Source organism: Muscardinus avellanarius (assembly GCF_963383645.1).
Source record: "Muscardinus avellanarius genome assembly, chromosome: 8".
Classification (NCBI taxonomy): Eukaryota; Metazoa; Chordata; class Mammalia; order Rodentia; family Gliridae; genus Muscardinus; species Muscardinus avellanarius.
Window position 1 is genome coordinate 70,416,861 of NC_137794.1, and position 20,377 is coordinate 70,437,237.

The 20,377-nt window shown below is 37.8% G+C and overlaps 1 protein-coding gene across 1 annotated transcript; it reads left to right on the forward strand.

Moving 5' to 3' along the window:
* Window positions 1-1,345: 1,345 nt before the first annotated feature.
* Window positions 1,346-19,690, forward strand: RSPH4A (radial spoke head component 4A; the record flags this gene model as incomplete). The annotated part of the gene is made up of 6 exons (XM_080700696.1): window positions 1,346-2,025; window positions 6,851-7,085; window positions 14,632-15,372; window positions 16,615-16,759; window positions 18,006-18,123; window positions 19,462-19,690. 6 exons carry the CDS (start codon window positions 1,346-1,348, stop codon window positions 19,688-19,690), a joined length of 2,148 nt encoding a protein of 715 aa, XP_080556822.1.
* Window positions 19,691-20,377: the final 687 nt, after the last annotated feature.

Below are 20,377 nucleotides of genomic sequence, written 5' to 3' on the forward strand. Positions count from 1 at the left end.
TGTTTTTATATTTAATTTTTACATTGAGGTCCAATCAGATTTGCTTCAGCTACAAAAAGCATGTTTATGAAAAATTAAATGAATATGAGAGTGAGCTGCACTTACTTCTAAAGGGGAAATTGATTAAGGAGTCCCTCAACCAGCAGAAATTCTATGCAAAATTTTGTGAGTGTGCAAACATATGTCTTTTGGTAAGAGAGAAGATCCATAGCTTTTATTAAGTGATTGAGGGTTTTGGGGTTTCACCCTCCAAACTTGAAGTGGAGGAGTATTATGTTTCTTCATGAAGTTAGAATTTATTACCAACATCTTGCTATAACAAGTATTATTTGGTTTATTTACAGAAAGAGAGAGAGAGAGAAACTATTAGTTATAATATTATTAGTTATAATAATGATCTTAAATCATTTAAATATTATAAATTCTCATTTGTATTATCAAATAGCCATTTTATTATGTTGATGTAGTTTTAGAGGTAATTAAAATTTAAAATGTTAGAAAACAGGTAACCCATAAACAGAAGAACAATACTCAGGATTTGTTTACTCATTTCCCAAAAGTCTCCAGAGTGGGTTGGTTGGTTCAATGAGACATCATCTAGGCACTCTGAGTGTGAGTCTTAGGCTTCCTTGCTCACACACTGAAGTCTAGTCACCTGCACCTGCAAGATTCCTAAAGCCTAAAGGCTTTCTCCCCTCCCTCCCTTTTTCCTCTCTCTCTCTCTCTCTCCCTATCTCTCTCTCTCTCTCTCTCTCTCTCTCTCTCTCTCTCTCTCTCTCTCTCTCCCTATCTCTCTCTCTCTCTCCCTATCTCTCTCTCTCTCTCTCTCTCTCTCTCTCTCTCTCTCTCTCTCTCCCTCCTTACATGCACAGAAAGAGTAAATACATCCTCCCTCCACTAACTCCCTCCTGACAGTGCAACTTGGTTAAAAGGATCAAACTCATAAAATGATCCTGCATGCAGCAGCTGTGCTTCCTGTTTTATGCTCAAGGCACCCAGTTCTCACATTTCCAAACAAGACTGGGCAGATTGGCTGAGCTAGAAAGAGGGACAAGAGCTTTACCAAATCACAAATCTAGGATTTTTTCGTCTTTCTTGGGCTCCTCCCTAGAGGCCTGGCGACGTGTGTGTGTGTGTGTGTGTGTGTGTGTGTGTGTGTGTGTGTGTGTGTGTGTGTTAAAGAAACCCTGGCCAGGGTTGCTATGGAGATGGGACGCTGAAACTTGCAGAGCAGCTAGGACTCAGCTATCCCTTTGGAGACCTCAGCAAGCAACCAGCTTATATTGTCTTCTTCCAAATCTTCACACTCCCTTTACTCAGAACTTGTTTCTTTTTAACTTCTTCCATGGAAGACTCCACATCCCTGAAGCAAGAAAAACAAAACCAAGGAATGGAGGAAGCCGAACTATCATGGGAAGACATAAAATCAGCTTCTCCCAAGGATACTAATCCTGAGTCACTGGAGCCCTTGGAGGCAGAGCAGGTGCCAGCGACTGTACCTCAGGCCAGGAGCAGCCCTCTTCAGAGCCCCCGATCTAGAGCCAGCACGCCTCTGGGGGACCTCACAGATCATGGATCATCACCTCCCTCTCCCCCTCTTCAGGAGTCCCCTTCTCTTCCTTCCCCCCTGACTCTGGCCAGTCAGGACCTTGTGACCCCATTGCAGTCAGATAGGACCACTACCATGATTCCTGATGCTGGGACATCTCTTCCTGATACTTTGGGACAATCATCTGATAAGAGAGAATCAACTCCTAAAGACAGATACCAGTCAGAGGAAAGAACCTTTCTACAGATTCAGCAACCGAAGGCAGACATGTATGGGCCAAGGGACACAAGCTATTACGACTCTAAACAAAAAGCACCAAGATTTGACATTTTACAGAAGGAAGACTCCAACAGTAACTATGATCTTGATCAGCCTGAGCTTGGAGCCTCTGAAGTGGCCCCCAACATGCTTGAAATTGCCATTCAGAATGCCAAGGCCTACCTGCTCAGGACCAACAGCGAGTCAGGCTTAAATCTGTAAGTTTCAGAGAGCAAAGAGAGAAACACTTGGTGAAGCAAAAGGGGGTGAGAGTCTCTTTGTGTGAGAGTGCGATGTTGTGGGTGAATGGAAGTATATTTGAAAAGATTTTATTCTCAGAGAGAGTTAGTGGCATAACTTTGTCATAAGGCTCAAAATATGTCACTTCTAGGAATTATTTAAGCTTCTTTAAAGACTCCAAGCATAGCTGGTTTGGTGGCACATGCTTGTAATTCCAGTACTTGGGAGACTGAGACAGGAGGATCACAGGTTCAAGGCCAGCCTCAGCTACTTAGTGAGGCCTCTGCAACGTAGTCAGATCCTGCTTCAGAATAAAGACTAAAAAATAGGACTGGGAGTATAGCTCAGAGGTAGAATACCCCTGGGTTCAATTCCCAGGAACACACCCCCCACACACACACACACACACAACCCTAGGCACACAGAAATAAAACCTAGGATTTATGGAGTCTTCGGCTTGGAAAAGACCACAAGGTAGTGAAGCCTAAGCTTGTTTTCAGGATTATTGTAGAAAATAATTGTTTGCAGCGAGAACATACATGTCTGCAATCTAAGCATCCTGGTGCTGACATGGCTTGGCTTCAAGCTTCCTCCCATCCCAGTTTTCACGGGCCTGACCTGATTTGAGCACTGAAAGTTCTGCATCTTAAGAAACCCCTCAGTCATGGGCAAACTGGGAGAAGTGGTCACCACACAGGCAACTCAGAGTGCATGCCACTTTATCTGGGCCTCTCTTGGTGTCCCAGTGTCAGGAATCATAATAGTGGTCCTGTATGACTGCAGTGGGGCTGTAAGGTCCTGGCTGGCCAGACTAAGGGGAGAAGAAGGGGAAGAGAGGATGTCAAAAATACAAAGAGGAAAGTGATGATCCAGTATGTCCTGGGTATAACATTGTAGCTTTTGTTTTAGAATCCATTACTATATAACTCTCAAGAGATTTTTTTGTCCAGGCTACAATAATAATAGCCAAAAATTTATGGTTAGAAGAGATTTTAGCCATAAAATCAACTGATTTGCTTCCTAAATTAAGGAACTAGCTCCCAGGAAATGTCATTTGCTCCATTCCACTGACCCACAGTGCTCACTGGCTCTCATCTCCCTCCCCATCATTACACGTGACCTTGAGATTCCATGTCCTTCCTTCTGTCTAGAAAACTCCTTCCCTAGGTTGACCGGGTGGCTCTTGACCCATTAGAACCCAGCTTCCATAGAACTCTATTATATCAGCCCACTTTCCTCTTTCATAGAATTTAATTTCATATAAAACTTTACAGACAGTTATGGACTTATACCTTAATACCTGTCTCTCCCACTAGACTTCAAGCCCCCCCAAATTAGGGACCATGTGAGTCTTGTACACCAGCGTATACTTAGTGCCTAGCACAATGCTCTGAGCTGATTATTAAGAATCAGTGAATGAGTGCATGCCATTCCAGGACTTCAGCCCATGCCTTCTGAATCTATTTTAGTTCTTATCATAATCTGCTGCAGTGCTTCCTGATTTGTCAGTAAATTCTCAGGACTTACTGAATGTACAGTGTGGCAAATGTTTGCAGTTACTACTAGGATTTAAAAATGTAAAATAAATAATACAAAATAAGATTTTGAGGTCTAATGGATGAAATATGTGAGAAATATTTCACTAAACCCAAGACTGAACAACTTAAAATATTATTCCTAAATTATTGTTTAAAATTACAATTTACTTAAGCTTCAAAAATGTTAGTTGCTACTCAGTAGCAGATTTCTACTTGAATATCTGAGGTAAACTTTTTTTTTTCCATAATGCCCTGGGTTAAATAACAAGCATGAGTTTATAAACCTTGTTAAAATGGTAAAAGAGTTCATTATAAATATTTGTGAGTTCACTAAAAGTTTAAAATTCAGTAAAACCAAAGTAAGAAAATATACCTTACTAAATTATTTTATCATTGATAGTACTTAATTATAAATTTAAATTAAATTACTAATTTTTAATTTAATTTCTTTGTTTTCAAATGCTGTCTCTGTGTTACTAAATGAATATTTTCCATAATATTCACTATTACTCTATAAGTACTTTGGCAGCTGTTGTTAAAAATCACATAGTAATCCTAGGTGGTGGTCCACGCTTGTAATCCCAGCATTCAGGAGGCTGAGACGGATTGCGGTTCACGGACAGCCTCAGCTATTAAGCGAGGCCCTTCGCAACTGAGTGAGATTCTGTTTTGAAAATAGAAAGAATAAAAAAACAGAGCTGGGGTGTCTCTCAGAGGTAGAATGCCGCAAAAAAAAAAAATTTAATCATAGTAATGATAGTTTTAACCTTCATCTTTTATGTACAGATCCAATTAAAAGCAACAAAATTATCTTATTGCAATTAAAACAATGTGTTTAAATACAGGATCTGATAATGACCTTTCATTATCGAACACGAAGACTATAAAAAAGAATTGTTTCAACTTTTTCTATCATTCTATTAAAAGAAATTACTATTCCTCCTTAATTAAAAGAACATAATTATGAATTAAGGTCCAATAAAGATACTTTATAACTTGACAAAAAGGCATTTTCAGGTGTGGACTTAAAAATATATAACATTTGACCGAAGAGCTAGAAATAAAGCTTATATGAGCATTGCATTGAAACTTGAGATAATAAATAAAAATTTGGACTTGGAGTCTGATTTACACAGCCCATATTAAAGAAAATTAAACACTCTAGTAAAAAAACCCAGCTACTGTCTTGTAAGAAGAAATCACTTTAATCTAGAGGCTTCTCTGTGGGTTTCAACATTTATTGAATATTAAGGAAAGCATGGTAATGTTTTAAGAAAACTCAGAATCAAAACAGTTCTGATCATGTACAAGAATAGCAACCTCTAAGGACAGGATACTATATTTTTAGTTATAATATTCTTTCTGGGCATGGGGTATATGCCTGCAATCCCAGTATTTGAGAGGCTGAGACAGGAGGATTGCAAGTTCAAGGACAGTCCCAACACCATAGTAAGACTTTCAGCAACCTATCAAGACCCTTTTTTTTAATGGTACCGGGGAGGGAAGCCAGGGGTTTTCTAGGCTACACTCCCAGGCCTATTTTTTATATTTTATTTAAAAACAGAGTCTCATTAAGTACCTGAGGCTGGTTTTGAACCTGCGTGATCCTCCTGTCTCAGCCTCCCAAGTACTGGGATTACAAGTGTGCACCACCATGCTTAGCCTGCAAGACCCTATTTCAAAACAAAAAATAGAAAAGGTCTAGGGGTATAGTTCAGAGGTAGAGTGCCTCTGGGCTTGAACTCCAATACCACTAATTACTAACACTAATAATAATAATAGTAATAATACTATCTTAACTGTCCTTCACATTTGTTGCCTATGTAATCTACATATTTTTCTGTGACATTCTTAAGGTCTAGTTTAAAAACACAGACATTAAAGTAAAACTCAAAAATAAGATCTCAGGTCGATTAGTAGAAAATAGGCAACTGAAAATAGACAAATGAGATGCTTGAGTACATATTTGGTTTGTTTCATTATAATAAGAGAGGACATATATAAAAATAAAGCTCTTATCTTGATCATGGAAGAATCTAATGCAGCAGCTAAATAGGAAATTTATAATGTACACAATTTCTTAGCAGCATATCAGTGGTCTCAAAAAAAGGATAGTCTAAACTGAGGAAGAATTGTTTTGGGAATCACTTGGGTGGTAGTCTTTGAGCATGAAGGAGATTTGAAAATTATTTTAGAGAAATGATATGTTTGGAATACATAAAGGCCCTCAGGTGTGACCTAGCAAGTGTATGAAAGTGATTTTTATTAGATTTACCTTGCTGGGATAGACAATAAATTGAACAAAAAAAAGTGAACTTGGAGAGATACTCTCTCTCTCTCTCTCTCTCTCTCTCTCTCTCTCTCTCTCTCTCTCATATATATATATATATATATATATATATATATATATATATATATATATATATATATATCTCCACCTGCCGGGTGTGGTGGCGCAGGCTTGTAATCCCCGCGCTTGGGAGGCAGAGACAGGAGGATCGCGCAGGTTCAAAGCCAGCCGCGCGGGCTGGCTTAGGAGACCCTGTTTCCAAATAAAAAAATGTAAAAATAGGTCTGGGAGTGTAGCTCGGAGGTAGAAGGGCTCCCAGGAACCCCAGTACCACCAAAATAAATAAATAAATAAATAAATAAATCCACAATTTATTAGGAACAATTAATATTAGGAAGGCAATTAATGGAAATTTCTGCATTGAATGGATAGAAGAGTTCTTTTGCAACATGGACACACTTTGGCACAGATTCTATCTACCTAGAAGTAAATCCATATTGCAAATCTGGTATTTAAAAAAGCACACACTAACAGTATGTACAAAGTGCAGTGAATTAATGAGACGGCATTTTACTATTAAGTTGTGAAATAAAAGGCTAGAGCAGAGTTTTAATAGAATAAATTATTAGAGACATCACATTTTAATAAAGGGAAATAATATTTAATGACACTTGTCTTTTACTTGTGTGTGGGTGGAGGCTGCAATATGAAATGTTCACCCTGTAGGTCTAAGAACTCTAAAGTAGATAATTAGCTTAAAAAACAAGATGGAAAGAAAGAGAACATATTGTAAAGATAGAATCACTAGAATTTAGAAATCAAATTGGATATGGAGGGAGAAGAAAAATCGCAAATGGAAAAGAAGTTAAGGTTAAGAAAAAAATGTTACTTTAAAATATAAAACCAAATTTATTTTAATTTGGGGAATGAAATGTGAAAATGTATATGACATGCAATATGTATCTGTTTGCATAGATATGATCATCTTTCTAATATGCTGACCAAGATATTAGATGAGCGTCCTGAAAATGCTGTTGACATCATTGAAAATATTAGCCAAGATGTGAAAATGGCACATTTTAGTAAAAAATTAGATACACTCCAAAATGAAAATGAGATGCTTCCCATGTATGAACTAGCAGAAAAGCAAAAGGCTCTTTTTCTTCAAGGATATTTAGAAGGAGCTGATCAGGAATTGGAAGACGAAATAGTAAGTAGTTATTATAAATTTTAATAATGAAGTCCTAGAAGTTTATTTGGACTGAGTGGGGTGTGGCTTTGGGTTTTTTCTTTTTATTGGTACATTGTAGTCATACATCTTAATGGAGTACAAGATGGTAGATGCACGCATCACTCCTTTAGCCCTTACCCACTTCCCACTCCATTCCCTCCCCATCCCTTTCTCATGTTTGGCTCAGTGATTGACTTTGATATGTTTGTAAATGTACATTAAGGAATTTCCCTCTCTCCCCCTTCCATAAAACCAGTTAGGCCTCCATATTTTTTCATCTGTGGTTTCTCCTTCATCTAGAGTTCTTCCTATGACCCCTTTTCTCCCTAGCTTCCACATATTAGGAAGAACATATAATTTTTGATTTTTTGCTTTTGGTGACTGACTAATCTCACTTAAAATAATGTTCTCCAGTTCCATCCATTTTCCTCTAAATGACATAAATTTGTTCTTCTTTATGGCCAAGTAAAATCCATTGTGTACATATTCCATAGTTTTGTAAATCATTCATCTGTTGATGGACATCTTGGCTGGTTCCATAGTTTGGCTATGGTGAATTGTGCAGCTATGAACATAGATATGGATGCATTAGGTTGGTAGTTTGATTTCTGTTCATTTCAGCAGATACTCAGACGTGGTATTATTGCTGGATCATATGGTAAGTTTGTTCCTATTCTTCTGAGGATCCTCCATACTGTTTTCAAAATTGGTTGCACTCATTTGCAATCCCACCAACAATGTATTAGTTTCCATTTCTCCACATCCTTGCCAGCATTTGTTGTTGTGTTCTTAATGATTGCCATTCTAATTAGAGTTAGGTGAAATCTCAGGGTAGTTTTGATTTGCGTCTCTCTGATTGCTAATAATGTTGAATATTTTTTATACATTCATTGGCCATTTGAATTTCTTCTTTTGTAAAGTGTCTATTTAGTTCACTTACCCAATTTTTTTATTGGTTTGTTTTGATAGCAGTGAGTTTCATGAGTTCTCTGAATATTCTAGATATTAGCCCTCTATTGGAGAAATAGTTGGCAACATTTTCTCCCATTTTGTCGACTCTCTGTTGAGGTTCTTCATAGTTTCCTTTGCTGTACAGAAGCTCTTCAATTTAATGTAATCACAAGTATTGATCCTCCTTTTAATTTCTTGAGAAAGATTTTACCTGTGCCTATGTGCTGCAAAGTTGAGCCTATGCCCTCTTCAAGGATTTGCAAGCTCTCTGGTCTGATTCCAAGATGGATCCATTTTGAATTGACTCATGTACAGTGTGAGAAAGTGGGGTTGATGTCCATTTTTCTCCATATGGTTAACAAGTTTTGCCAACACCATTTGTTGAAGAGGCTTTTTCCAGTGTATGCTTTTGGTGCCTTTGTCAAAAATCTATTGACTATAAGTATGAGAATTTGTTTCTGAGTCTTCTGTTCTGACTCATTGGTCTATAATCAGTCCTTAAATTAATTTGAAACAAGAAAAAAAAAAAAAAAGTCGGGCGTGGTGGCACACGCTTGTAATCCCAGCATTTGGGAGGCTGAGACCTGGAGGATTGCGGTTTGCGGACAGCCTCAGCTACGTAGGCCCTCTGCAACTCAGACCCGGTTTCAAAATAAAGAATAAAAAATAGGGCAGGGGGTGTAGCTTGAAGATCAAATGCCCCTGGGTTCCATCCCCAGACCCGCAAAAAAAAAAAAAAAAAGAAAGAAAGAAAGAAAGAAAGAAAGAAAGAAAGAAAGAAAGAAAAAAGGAAAAAAAAATCAGAATAACCAAAGTAGTTCTCAGCAAAAACAACCATGCAGGAACCATCATAATACCTGACTTCAAACTATACTACAAAGCCATAGTAATAAAAAGAGCACGGTATTGACAAAAATTGGCTTTAAGTTCTTACCAACTTCTTTTTATAGCTCTCTAAAAATTATTTGCATACTATCTTAAATCTCTTAAAGCCTTCTTCAAATAACCCTGGTTCTCACCCCTCTCTTATCTGTTCTGGCATTTCTTATTGCTTCACATTGTGTTTTAGTATTTTATTGGCCTCAGTTTTTTGCTAAAAGTTTCTGGGATAAGCTTCTTGATATCAGAGAACACGATTTCATATTTTATAATTTCCAAGTTTCTTGGTGCACATCTGAGTGTGTAGCTGTCTTATTAAATATGTGTTGAATGATGAATCGATGTCAGAAACAGATAATGATATTTCAGAAAATGACAAACTGCATTTATGATGGTGGTTATATAAAATTATAATGAGCTGAAAATTTTCTATCAGCTAGTGACATAGAACTTGTGGAAAGATCATAACAGGGATTCCTGGGAAGATGGCGACGGAGAGTAGCAGCACGTAAGAATTCTGCTAACTCGATCCCCATTGTCCCAAAAACTGAACGCTACAAAGCGAGATAAAATAAGCAGCAGAGGAATAAGTAAATTAAACACAGGTGACAAAGAGGAAAAGACTGGAAGTCCATGGGGGGGGGGGGGATAAAAGCCCCGCCTGCAGTGGCGGCGCCGACTGGGGCGCAGGCTTCCCACAGTATCGCGACCAGTGACTAAAGGAGAACAAAGGATCTGAAGGGAGAAACAGCAGGCGCACAGTGCGTAAGTCAGCCACCCGCTACAGCAAAAGGGAGCTAACCATGTCACACCAGCGTAGAAACTCGCCAGGCTCACTGGCGCCTCTGTGACATCATCAATGCAGCGACAGCCCAGCACACCACGCCCACCAGAGTCCCAGCCCCCGTTGGAAATGTGAGTAAAGCTGCAGCCTAAAGGGGTGTTGTGCCCTCGGGGACTGGTGCAGCTACAATAAACTCCCTGGGTCTGACATCTAGCGGTCAAACTCCGTAAAGGCGGAGTACCACACTCTAGAGTCTCAGAGCTGGCCTCAATAATACTACCTCCCATTGTGGAACGGGAAATCAGACCTGACAATCCCTAACTGTGGAGAATAGAGGCTCCCACAGCGGTGGCAGAGAGAGACCGAGACTCCATACCAGCAGAAGGCGGGAGGGTGGCTTGTGCTTAATACTTAAAACAGCAGGACCAGTAGTGGCCTCTTACCTAGACTGAGAAAATCTTAAAGATCTAAACTCAAAGCAGGAAGGGTGCTGGTGGGATTTGGTCTATGCACAGAAAAAGACTGCTGTAGACCTATATGCTGGATCGTCATCTAGTTGCAGAATTGCATTAATTCATGGTTGAGGTTGTTTTTTTTTGTTTGTTTGTTTGTTTGTTTTCTTTTGTTTCCTTTTTTGTGTGTGAGTGTATATACCTGGTTGGTTATCTTGTTGTCATTTTTTTGTTTTGTTTTTTATTTTTAATCTGTCCCCAAAGCCTCTCCCAAGCCTCTTCTTACTATCCCTTTACTTTCTTTCTTCTGCTTTTTAGCTCTCTTTTGTCTTATCAAACTTACTACATATAATTATACCACAAATTCTACATTGTTTACTAGAACACTACTTAATCATTACTATCTCTAACCTCTAGTATATACTAATATATACCAAACTTATACTTTCTCTCTGTTCGACTCTACCTGAGATTTTACCCTATTCTTCCATTCACTCCTGCACCTCCCTCCTTCCTCAACCTTCACTATTGAATACAATGCAAACTGTCCTTAGACTTACCAGCTGACACATAGAAACTGAGAAAAATACATCAAAAGCAACAGAGGCAAGCATTTGAAGCCATGAAAAGGAGGAATAACAAAGGAGCAATGAGTACCCACAACTCCACAACTATAGAATCTGATAACACAGAACTGCAGAAGTCTCCAGAAAGTCAAATAAGAAATGTAACTGTAGAATTAATACAGGTATTCTGGAAATAATTTAGGGAGAGTCTGAAAGAAAGGATGCAACATTGAAGTAAAGGCATCTATTCAAACTATAAACAATCACTTAGACCATATGGAGAGTAGAATCTCGCTCCTAGAAAATGATCACTCCAAAAATGAATACATAGTTTATAACATAGAAAAAAACAATTCAACAGCAGGAACTAGACATTGAAGAAATATGGGCCCATCTCAAAAGAGCTAATTTAAAAATAATAGGTATTAAATAAATAAATAAATAAATAAATAATAAAAATAAAAATAATAGGTATTGAGGAGAGAAAATAAGGTGAAACCAAGGGGCTCAACAATTTCTTCAAAGAAGTAATAGCAAAAAACTTTTCAAGTATAGAGCAAGAGATTGATACACAGGTACAGGAAACTTATAGAACCCCCTTTAGACAGGATCAGAGAAAAGGTTCTCCACGCCACATAATAGTCAAAATGACCAATGTGGAAGCCAAAGAGAGAGTCTTAAAGGCAACAAAAACAAAAGACAAAGTAACATTCAGAGGGAAACCAATTATAATCACTCCAGACTTCCCAAACCAGGTCATGAAAGTCAGAAGGGCTTGGAGTAACATATTCCAAACTCTGAAGAAAAAAAAAAAAAAAAACAACTTGCAGCCACAAATGTCCTATCCAGCAAAACTATCTCTCAAATTAGATGGGGAAATAAAATTCTTCCATGACAAGCAGAAGCAGAAGGAATTTATGTCCTCAAAGACAGCACTAGAGAAAATACTAAAAGAGATCAACCACAAAGAGGAAACAAGAAATTAATGGCAAAACCAGAGAAACAAGAATTTCCATCCAGCAGACAACTAAGAAGAGAAGAACAAGCAATATTTCATACAGAAGTAAAATCTCAACATGTTAGGAATTAAAAATCATCTTTTAATACTCACACTGAATGTAAATGGCCTCAAGTCCCCAATTAAAAGACATAAAGTGGCAAAATGGATTAAAAGCCAGAGTCCATCTATATGCTGCTTGCAAGAAACACACCTTACAAGTAAAGATAGAAACAAACTCAAGGTAAAGGGTTGGAGCAAGGTAATCCATGCCAATGGAACACGAAGACAGGCAGGAGTAGTAACTATGATTTCAGATGAGTTAGACTTCAAACCCAAGCTTATTAGAAGGGACAGAGATGGTCATTTTTTACTGGTGAAAGGAAAAATCCACCATGAGGAAATAACAATAATCAACATTTATGCTCCTAACTTAGGTGCAGCTACTTTCATAAAACAAACTCTGGGTGATATTAAGTCACATATAAATCCCAATACAATAATACTGGGAGACTTCAACACACCTCTTACACCATTAGATAGATCTTTTAGACAAAAGGTCAGTAAAGACAACTTGGACCTAAAGAACACTATTAATCAATCAAATGGACCTGTTAGACACATATAGAATTTTCCACCCATCTACAGCAGAGTTCACATTTTTCTCAGCAGCTCATGGAACCTTCTCCAAGATAGATCATATCCTGGGCCACAAAATGAGCACTAGCAATTTCAAAAAATGTGACATAATTCTCTGTCACTTTTCAGACCATAATGGTATAAAACTAGAAATCAACTATAAGAAGACTCAGAGAAACCACATAAACATGTGGAAACTGAACACCACACTTCTAAATGAAGAACAGGTCATAGAAGAAATAAGGGGTGAAATCAAGAAATTTATAAAAACAAATGAAAATAGAGATACAACATATCAAAGCCTCTGGGACACTTTGAAGAGAGTATTAAGAGGAAAATTTATAGCACTGAGTGCTCATTTGGTAAAGACTATAAGAAATCAAATTGTGAGAAATAGAATAATCAGAAAATATGATTCGAGTTTTAAGCAGCTACTGTGGGAGAACTCTTGCAAACATAAAAAATGCAGTGACAGGATGACTACAAAGCAAATTTTGAGGATCAAACACAGTTATGGGTCCAATAAGAAGAGAGAAACCAAAGGAAGAGGCTAAGAAGAAATAGTTTTAGAAGACTGAGTAGAATCAAGAGTTAGTGGTGTTCCAAATGCCAAGAAAAGAGTTTTATAATTCTACATGAAAGGAGGAGGATTTAAACTGGGTGGGGTAGTGCACACCTATAATCCCAATACTTGGGAGGCTGAGACAGGAGGATCACACAGGTTCAAAGCCAGCCTCAGCTACTTAGTGAGGCTCTCAGCAAATTAGTGAGACTCTCCAAATAAAATACAAAATAGGTCTGGGAGTATAGCCCAGAGGTAGAAAGGCCCTGGGTTTCACTCTCAGTACCACCAAATAAAATAAAATAAAATGTAAGGGCTGAGAATGTAGCTCAGAGGCTGAACACACCTCGGCTCAATTGCCAGGAGCAAACGTACATGTGCACACAAAATGATTTGAAAAGCATATATCTTCATACTACAATAATAGTATAGATAAGAGATCATTTGTAAGAATAGCAAGTGCTCTCAATTTCTACACCATATGAGTTGAGATTTTGTCTTACAAATTATCCTGACATCAATCAAGTTTCGTTCTAGCTTTCCTGCATTCTCACAAATATTTTTTCTGCAGTACTCTTGAGACTAATTGTTCATCTTCCTATATTTCTTTTACAGAATTATTTATGCTTCTCTTCATTATTTTAAATTTCAAATTAGTTATAGGTGGCATCTGGCTACATGTGTCTTCAAGTATAGGCAATGATCTAGCACTTACTTTGTTATGCACTTTATTTATCCTATAAGTTATCATATGTATGTATATATACATATATATTGATGCATTGATTGTATTTATTATATTTTATATATAAAGCCATGTATCTAATAAGTATTTTTAAATATGGCAATATAAGTATTATACATAACCATATTTTTCTTTATTTTTCTTTTTTTTTTTGGTGGTACTGGGGTTCCTGGAAGCCCTTCTACCTCCGGGCTACACTCCCAGACCTATTTTTACATTTTTATTTGGAAACAGGGTCTCCTAAGCCAGCGCGCGTGGCTGGCTTCGAACCTGCGCGATCCTCCTGTCTCTGCCTCCCAAGCGCGGGGATTACAAGCGTGCGCCACTACCCCCGGCCCATAACTATATTTTTCTAAATATGTCTATGTAAATTATACTACATCTTATTTTAGGATAGTAAGAGAGCTGCTTAGATATTTTTATAAAAGAAGGATTTTGAGTTTATTATTGATAGAAATTATTAAATTCATTCTGCCTAAACTGGGCGTGCTGGCGCATGCTTGTAATCCCCGCGCTTGGGAGGCAGAGACAGGAGGATCACGCAGTTTCGAAGCCAGCCACGCTGGCTTAAGAGACCCTGTTTCCAAATAAAAAGTATAAAATAGGTCTGGGAGTGTAGCCCGGAGGTAGAAGGGTTTCCAAGAACCCCAGTACCACCAATAAATAAATAAATTAATTAATTAATTAATTAATTCTGCCTAAGAGACACGTGTAAAAAAAGGGTAACATATTAGTGATTATAAGACACAATCTGTAGAAGAAACATTTGTAAGTAATAAGAAAGGAACTGAAATTCAGAAATTATTATAGTTTGATCTAAATTTCGAAAGAAATGTTGAATAAGTGGTTGAGAAAGAAAGTAGAGCTAATATATGCATGTATAAAAAAAGAAAAGAGAAGCAAGCATGACCTTTGTGGATAAAATTTTAATCACATCACTTGTTCCCCAGGCAGAAAACGCTCTTCCGAATATAATGGAGTCAGCATTTTATTTTGAACAAGCTGGCGTTGGTCTGGGCACCGATGAGACTTATCGCATATTTCTTGCCCTCAAACAACTTACCGACACCCACCCCATCCAAAGATGCCGTTTCTGGGGCAAGATCTTGGGTATAGAAATGAATTATATCATAGCCGAAGTGGAATTTCGTGAGGGGGAAGATGAAGAGGAGGTGGAAGAGGAAGATGTAGCGGAAGAAAGGGACAGTGGAGAAAGCGAAGCTGACGAGGATGAGGAAGATGAGCTACCCAAGCCCTTTCATAAGGCTCCGCAGGCCATACCGAAAGAAGGAAGTAGGACAGGTGCCAACAAATATGTCTATTTTGTTTGCAATGAGCCAGGAAGACCATGGGTAAAGTTACCCTCTGTTACACCTGCACAAATTGTTACTGCGAGAAAAATCAAGAAGTTTTTCACTGGGCGGTTAGATACCCCCATCATAAGCTACCCACCTTTCCCAGGAAATGAGAGCAATTATTTGCGAGCACAAATTGCCCGGATTTCAGCAGGGACCCATGTCAGCCCTCTAGGATTCTATCAGTTTGGTGAAGAGGAAGGCGAGGAGGAGGAAGAGACGGAAGGTGGGAGAGATAGCTTTGAAGAAAACCCTGACTTTGAAGGCATCCAAGTGATGGATCTCGTGGAATCTCTCTCCAATTGGGTGCATCATGTACAGCATATTCTCCCTCAGGTAGGGGAGGACTTTCCCAGGGATGTAAAGATTTAGGATTATGTGGGTTCTGAAACTACTCTCTTTTTATATTTGAAATGTAAATGGTACTTCAATTTTAGAAACACTTCTTTTATTCCAATTCTATAATATGTGCTTTTATGCCAAGAACACCATAGAATTATAACAGAAACAAAAAATAGCAAACAGTGCTACACAGCAGTTATATGGAACCTATTGTTCCAGGTGTCATTGATAGTATTCCATATATATTTAACATATATAATTATTTTAAGTATATGTATATAATCTTACACACACACACACACACACACACACATATATATATATATATATATATATATATATATATATATATATTATATATATATATATATCCCTTACAACAACCCTATGAAAGTTTTAGTATTGTTATCTTTATTTCACAGATGAGGAAACTGAAGCAGAGTTTAGACAGTGTGACAAAGTATCAAAGTACTTGACTAACAGGAAACAGAGTCAGATCCAGGTTGTACAGAATGGACCCAGAGTCTTTCTTCTTAACCACTCTGTTATATTCCCTCACTACTAGCAAGAAAAAACATCCTGCTTTGACTTAGATAAGAGAGAGTCTTAGATAAGAGATCTCTATGAGAAATTATAACACCCAACCATACTTTGATGTAAAATTTGTTAATAAACATAATATCATAGTAGTTTTGGTACATTTACATAAATTATGTATTACAAACCAGTAAAAAATTACTGCCTTCTTTTTTTTTACTAAGTTCTGATTTTTTTTTTTTTTTGCAATACTGGGGATGGGACCCAGAGGCATTCTACCTTCGAGCTACACTCCCAGCCCTATTTTTTAGCCTGTATTTTGAAACAGGGTCTCACTGAGTTGCAAAGGGCCTTACTAAGTAGCCGAGGCTGGCAGTGAACTTCAGTCCTCCTGTCTCAGCCTCCCCAGTGCTGGGATTACAAGTGTGCACCACCATGCCCAGCCTAGTTCTGATCATTTTAAAGCATACATGAACTTCAAGTTCTATAGCTTCAAAAAGCTGACAAATTCTTGAAATAAAAGTACGATTTTTTTTGCCTAAAATAACTTAAATGTTAATAGCACTTATGTAGAGAATGAGTGAATAATTGATCAATTTCCCACACAGTGAACCCCCTCTTGATAAGTGCATCAATCTAAATAACTATTCTGGAATTTTAAGGTCATTATACTACTAAATCTTGCAACATCATTTCCAGGGGCGTTGTAATTGGTTCAACCCTATACAAAAGAGTGAAGAAGAAGAGGAAGAAGATGAAGAAAAAGAAGAAAAGGGAGAAGAGCCTGACTACATAGAACAGGAAGTGGGGCCTCCTCTTCTGACACCAATCTCTGAAGACTTAGGTAACTTTCTGTAACTATTAGCACAGAGACATAAATTATATAATATGTGGAAAATAAATATGCAAGAGTTGCAGACTTATAAAAAGTGAACAGGAGCCAAGGTTTCATCCCTTTCTCCCTTCATGTGCTCTGGGAAGGCAGGAGTAAAGACAGCCACTGTCCATCAGTGTGCTCTGACAAGCTGAGAAGTGATGCAGGGAGGAGGTGTAAGTGGGCTCTAGCTCTTCCTGTAAACCCTGACAGTTCTGTGCATACTTCTTCTCTTGCACTCTGTACACTGTTATCACAGAGTATAACTATAGTAAAGTACCATGTGTGATGTCCTCCTGTTGTTTTTTTTTAAATTACACTATCTTCATATTCTTGTTACTTCCTACTGTTTTGAAGTAGCCCTTTGTGCTTGTTACTCTTAGTCTCTCCACAGTAAATGATTTGACCTTTCCTTTGGTTATCAAATAGTATTCCTTGTATCATATAAGCCTCCTCTCCCTTAAAAACTGTGTTGCAATGTGTGTGTATAACATACTTATACACATTTAAAATTTTGTTTCAAAACGTTTGTAAAATATTCTCCTGATTTTGTTATTTTATTATTTTTATTGGTGCATTGTATAGCCATACATCTTAATGGAGTACAAGATGGTAGAGACATACATGCACACATCACTTATTTAGCCCTTCCTCACTTCCCATCCCATTTCCTCCCCTCCCTCCTTCTCATGTTTGGCTCAGTGGTCTACTTTGATATGTTAGTTAATATACATTATGGAATTTCCCTCTTTCCCCCTCCTATCACCTCCAGTAAGGCCTCTATATTTTGCTCATCTATGGTTTCTCCTTCCTTATCTAGAGTTCCTCCTATGACCCTTTTTCTCTCTAGCTTCCATATTTGGGAGAGCATCAATTTCTTATTTTTTGTGACTGACTAAACTCACTTAGCATAATTTTCTCCAGTTCCATCCATATTCCTGTAAATGATGTAATTTTGTTCTTCTTTATGTCTGAGTAAAATTCCATTGTGTACACATCCCATAGTTTTGTAACCCATTCATCTGTTGATGGACATCTTGGCTGGTTCCATAGTTTGGCGATTGTGAATTGTGTGGCTATGAACATAGATTCACATACTAACATGCTGTACAAAACTTCTTTTCCGTGTGTTTTTTATAAAAATAAATTTGGTGGTTTGGTAACACAGTAGATTTTTGTGTATTTAGTAGTTTTTGGATTTTTCATTGGGTTTCAGAGATTCAGAATATACCCTCTTGGACAACACGGCTTTCCTCAAATCTCATTCCACAATATGCTATTGCAGTCCTTCGATCCAACCTTTGGCCTGGAGCATACACCTTTTCCAATGGCAAGTGAGTATTGGACCACGTACAAAAGTTATTATTATGGCTACTTAAGTTCTGAAAGTTATGTTATCTCTAGATAGTAAGCTACTGTTGTTTTAACTCATCTTTGACATATTAGACATGTATGGCCTAAGATTGAAATAACATTAATACCAAACAATAAGCATCAAATGCACAACTTTAGAGCAATTTGAGTTTTTGCCTCTTATCTTATTACTCAACTAACTGAATTAACATATGGGTTTAATCTATAATTATTTGGGTGATTAACTTACCTAGCAGATCAGTAGAGATATTTCTAAGCAGCATTTAAATTAGTTTAAGACTGCCAGGCGTGGTGGCACACACCTGTAATCCCAGATCTTGGGAAGCTGAGACAGGAGGATTGCACAGGTTCAAAGCCAGACTCAGCTACTTAGTGAGGCTCTCATCAACTTAAGTGAGACCGTTTCCAAATAAAGTATAAAATAGGTATACCCTGGAGGTAGAAAGCCTCTGGGTTCCACCCCCAGTACCACCAAAAAAAAAAAAAATTAGTTTAAGACTGCTGGGTGTGGTGGCGCAAGCTTGTAATCCCTATGCGTGGGAAGCTGAGACAGTAGAATCACACAGGTTCAAAGCCAGCCTAGCTACTTAGAGAGACTCTTAGCAACTTAGTGAGGCCCTGTTTCTAAACAAAATATAAGTCTGGGAGTATACCATGGAGGTAGAAAGCCTCTGGGTTCCACCCCTGGTACCACCAAAAAAAAAAAAAAAAAAAAAAAGTAGTTTAAGAATCAGATAATTTGTAACATCTTGATAAAAGATAATTTACAGTATACTCAGGTTATCATTTTCAAAGGAATTAAGATCAAGATACTAAAATCCTTTTATCCCTCACCTAGTACATGGGCTAGGAATGCAGGTACAAGAAGAGCAGAACTAGCCAGAGGGGCCAAGGTCCTTGGTCACAAGTCCCCTTAGAAAAGGGCATGACTTGGTTGCTATGGCAAGGACAGTCAGGCCTGGAAAGTAGCACTGATTTTTACCTGCAAGTCTGACTTCTCACTGAAGCCAGGAATTCATGGGAACAGCAATTTTTTAAACCTTTGTAGAGGGTAATAACTATTTAGTAATTAAATGAATAGGCCTTTTCTTATGGTCTGGGTACACAGTACATTTTGACAGGGTCTGGCCTTATAGTATTCTTAACCAGTTTAAATAAAAATAATTCCACATGGTAGAATTACTCAGGGATATATTACCTATAGCATGGTGTTTTATCTTTAAAATTACAGGACCATTAATATAGTAATAACAGCTAATTACTACATTTTACTGAATATGACTTTTTTTAACTTATAGAAAGTTTGAAAATTTCTACGTAGGCTGGGGTCATAAGTATAGTGTGGACAATTACACACCCCCAGTTCCACCACCAGTTTATCAAGAATACCCCAGTGGACCAGAAATCACAGAAATGGATGATCCTAGTGTAGAAGAAGAGCATTCGTTTAGAGCTGCACAAGAAGCAGCTGTACTTGAAGCTAATGAGAATGAAGAAACTGAGGAAGATGATGAAGAGGATGATTAAAGTTAGCCTGGTCATATGGAGCAGGTACTAACAGACAAATGCCTTATGTGGAACTGATTACATACATAACATATATATTCACACATAAATTAGAAAACCGGTCGTTTCATATGCAGAACTATTAATGTGTTTATAAAAAGATGCTCTGGTTTTTCCAGAGACTGAAGGACATGTGATCACATCACTGTTCTAATGACTATGGCTAATGGAATATTGGGTACTCAAGCTGGGCGTGGTGGCACACACTTGTAATCCCCCCGCTTGGGAGGCTGAGACAGGAGGATCGCGTAGGTTCGAAGGCAGCCTCAGCTACTTAGTGAGGCTCCCAGCAATTTAGTGAGACCCTGTTTCCAAGTAAAATATAAAATATGTCTGGGAGTATAGCTCGGAGGTAGAAGGCCTCTGGGTTCCATCCCCAGTACCACATACACAAAAAAGGTGTTATTTAATTTGTAACATGGCAAACATTTAAAAAGTTATAACCCATAAAGCTGCTTGAAAATGTCCATGTGTCAAGAAGTATGAAGATAAAAGAAATTAATACCACTACAGTACCCTTTTAACCTTTCTAATCTCGTATTTGTAATTGCCTATAATTAGTTGTGCCTGTGATATCATGTGCAAAGATTGTATATGTACTTATCTCCTCTTCCTGGGAGTTTTCATGATTTACTCAAAAACTATAAC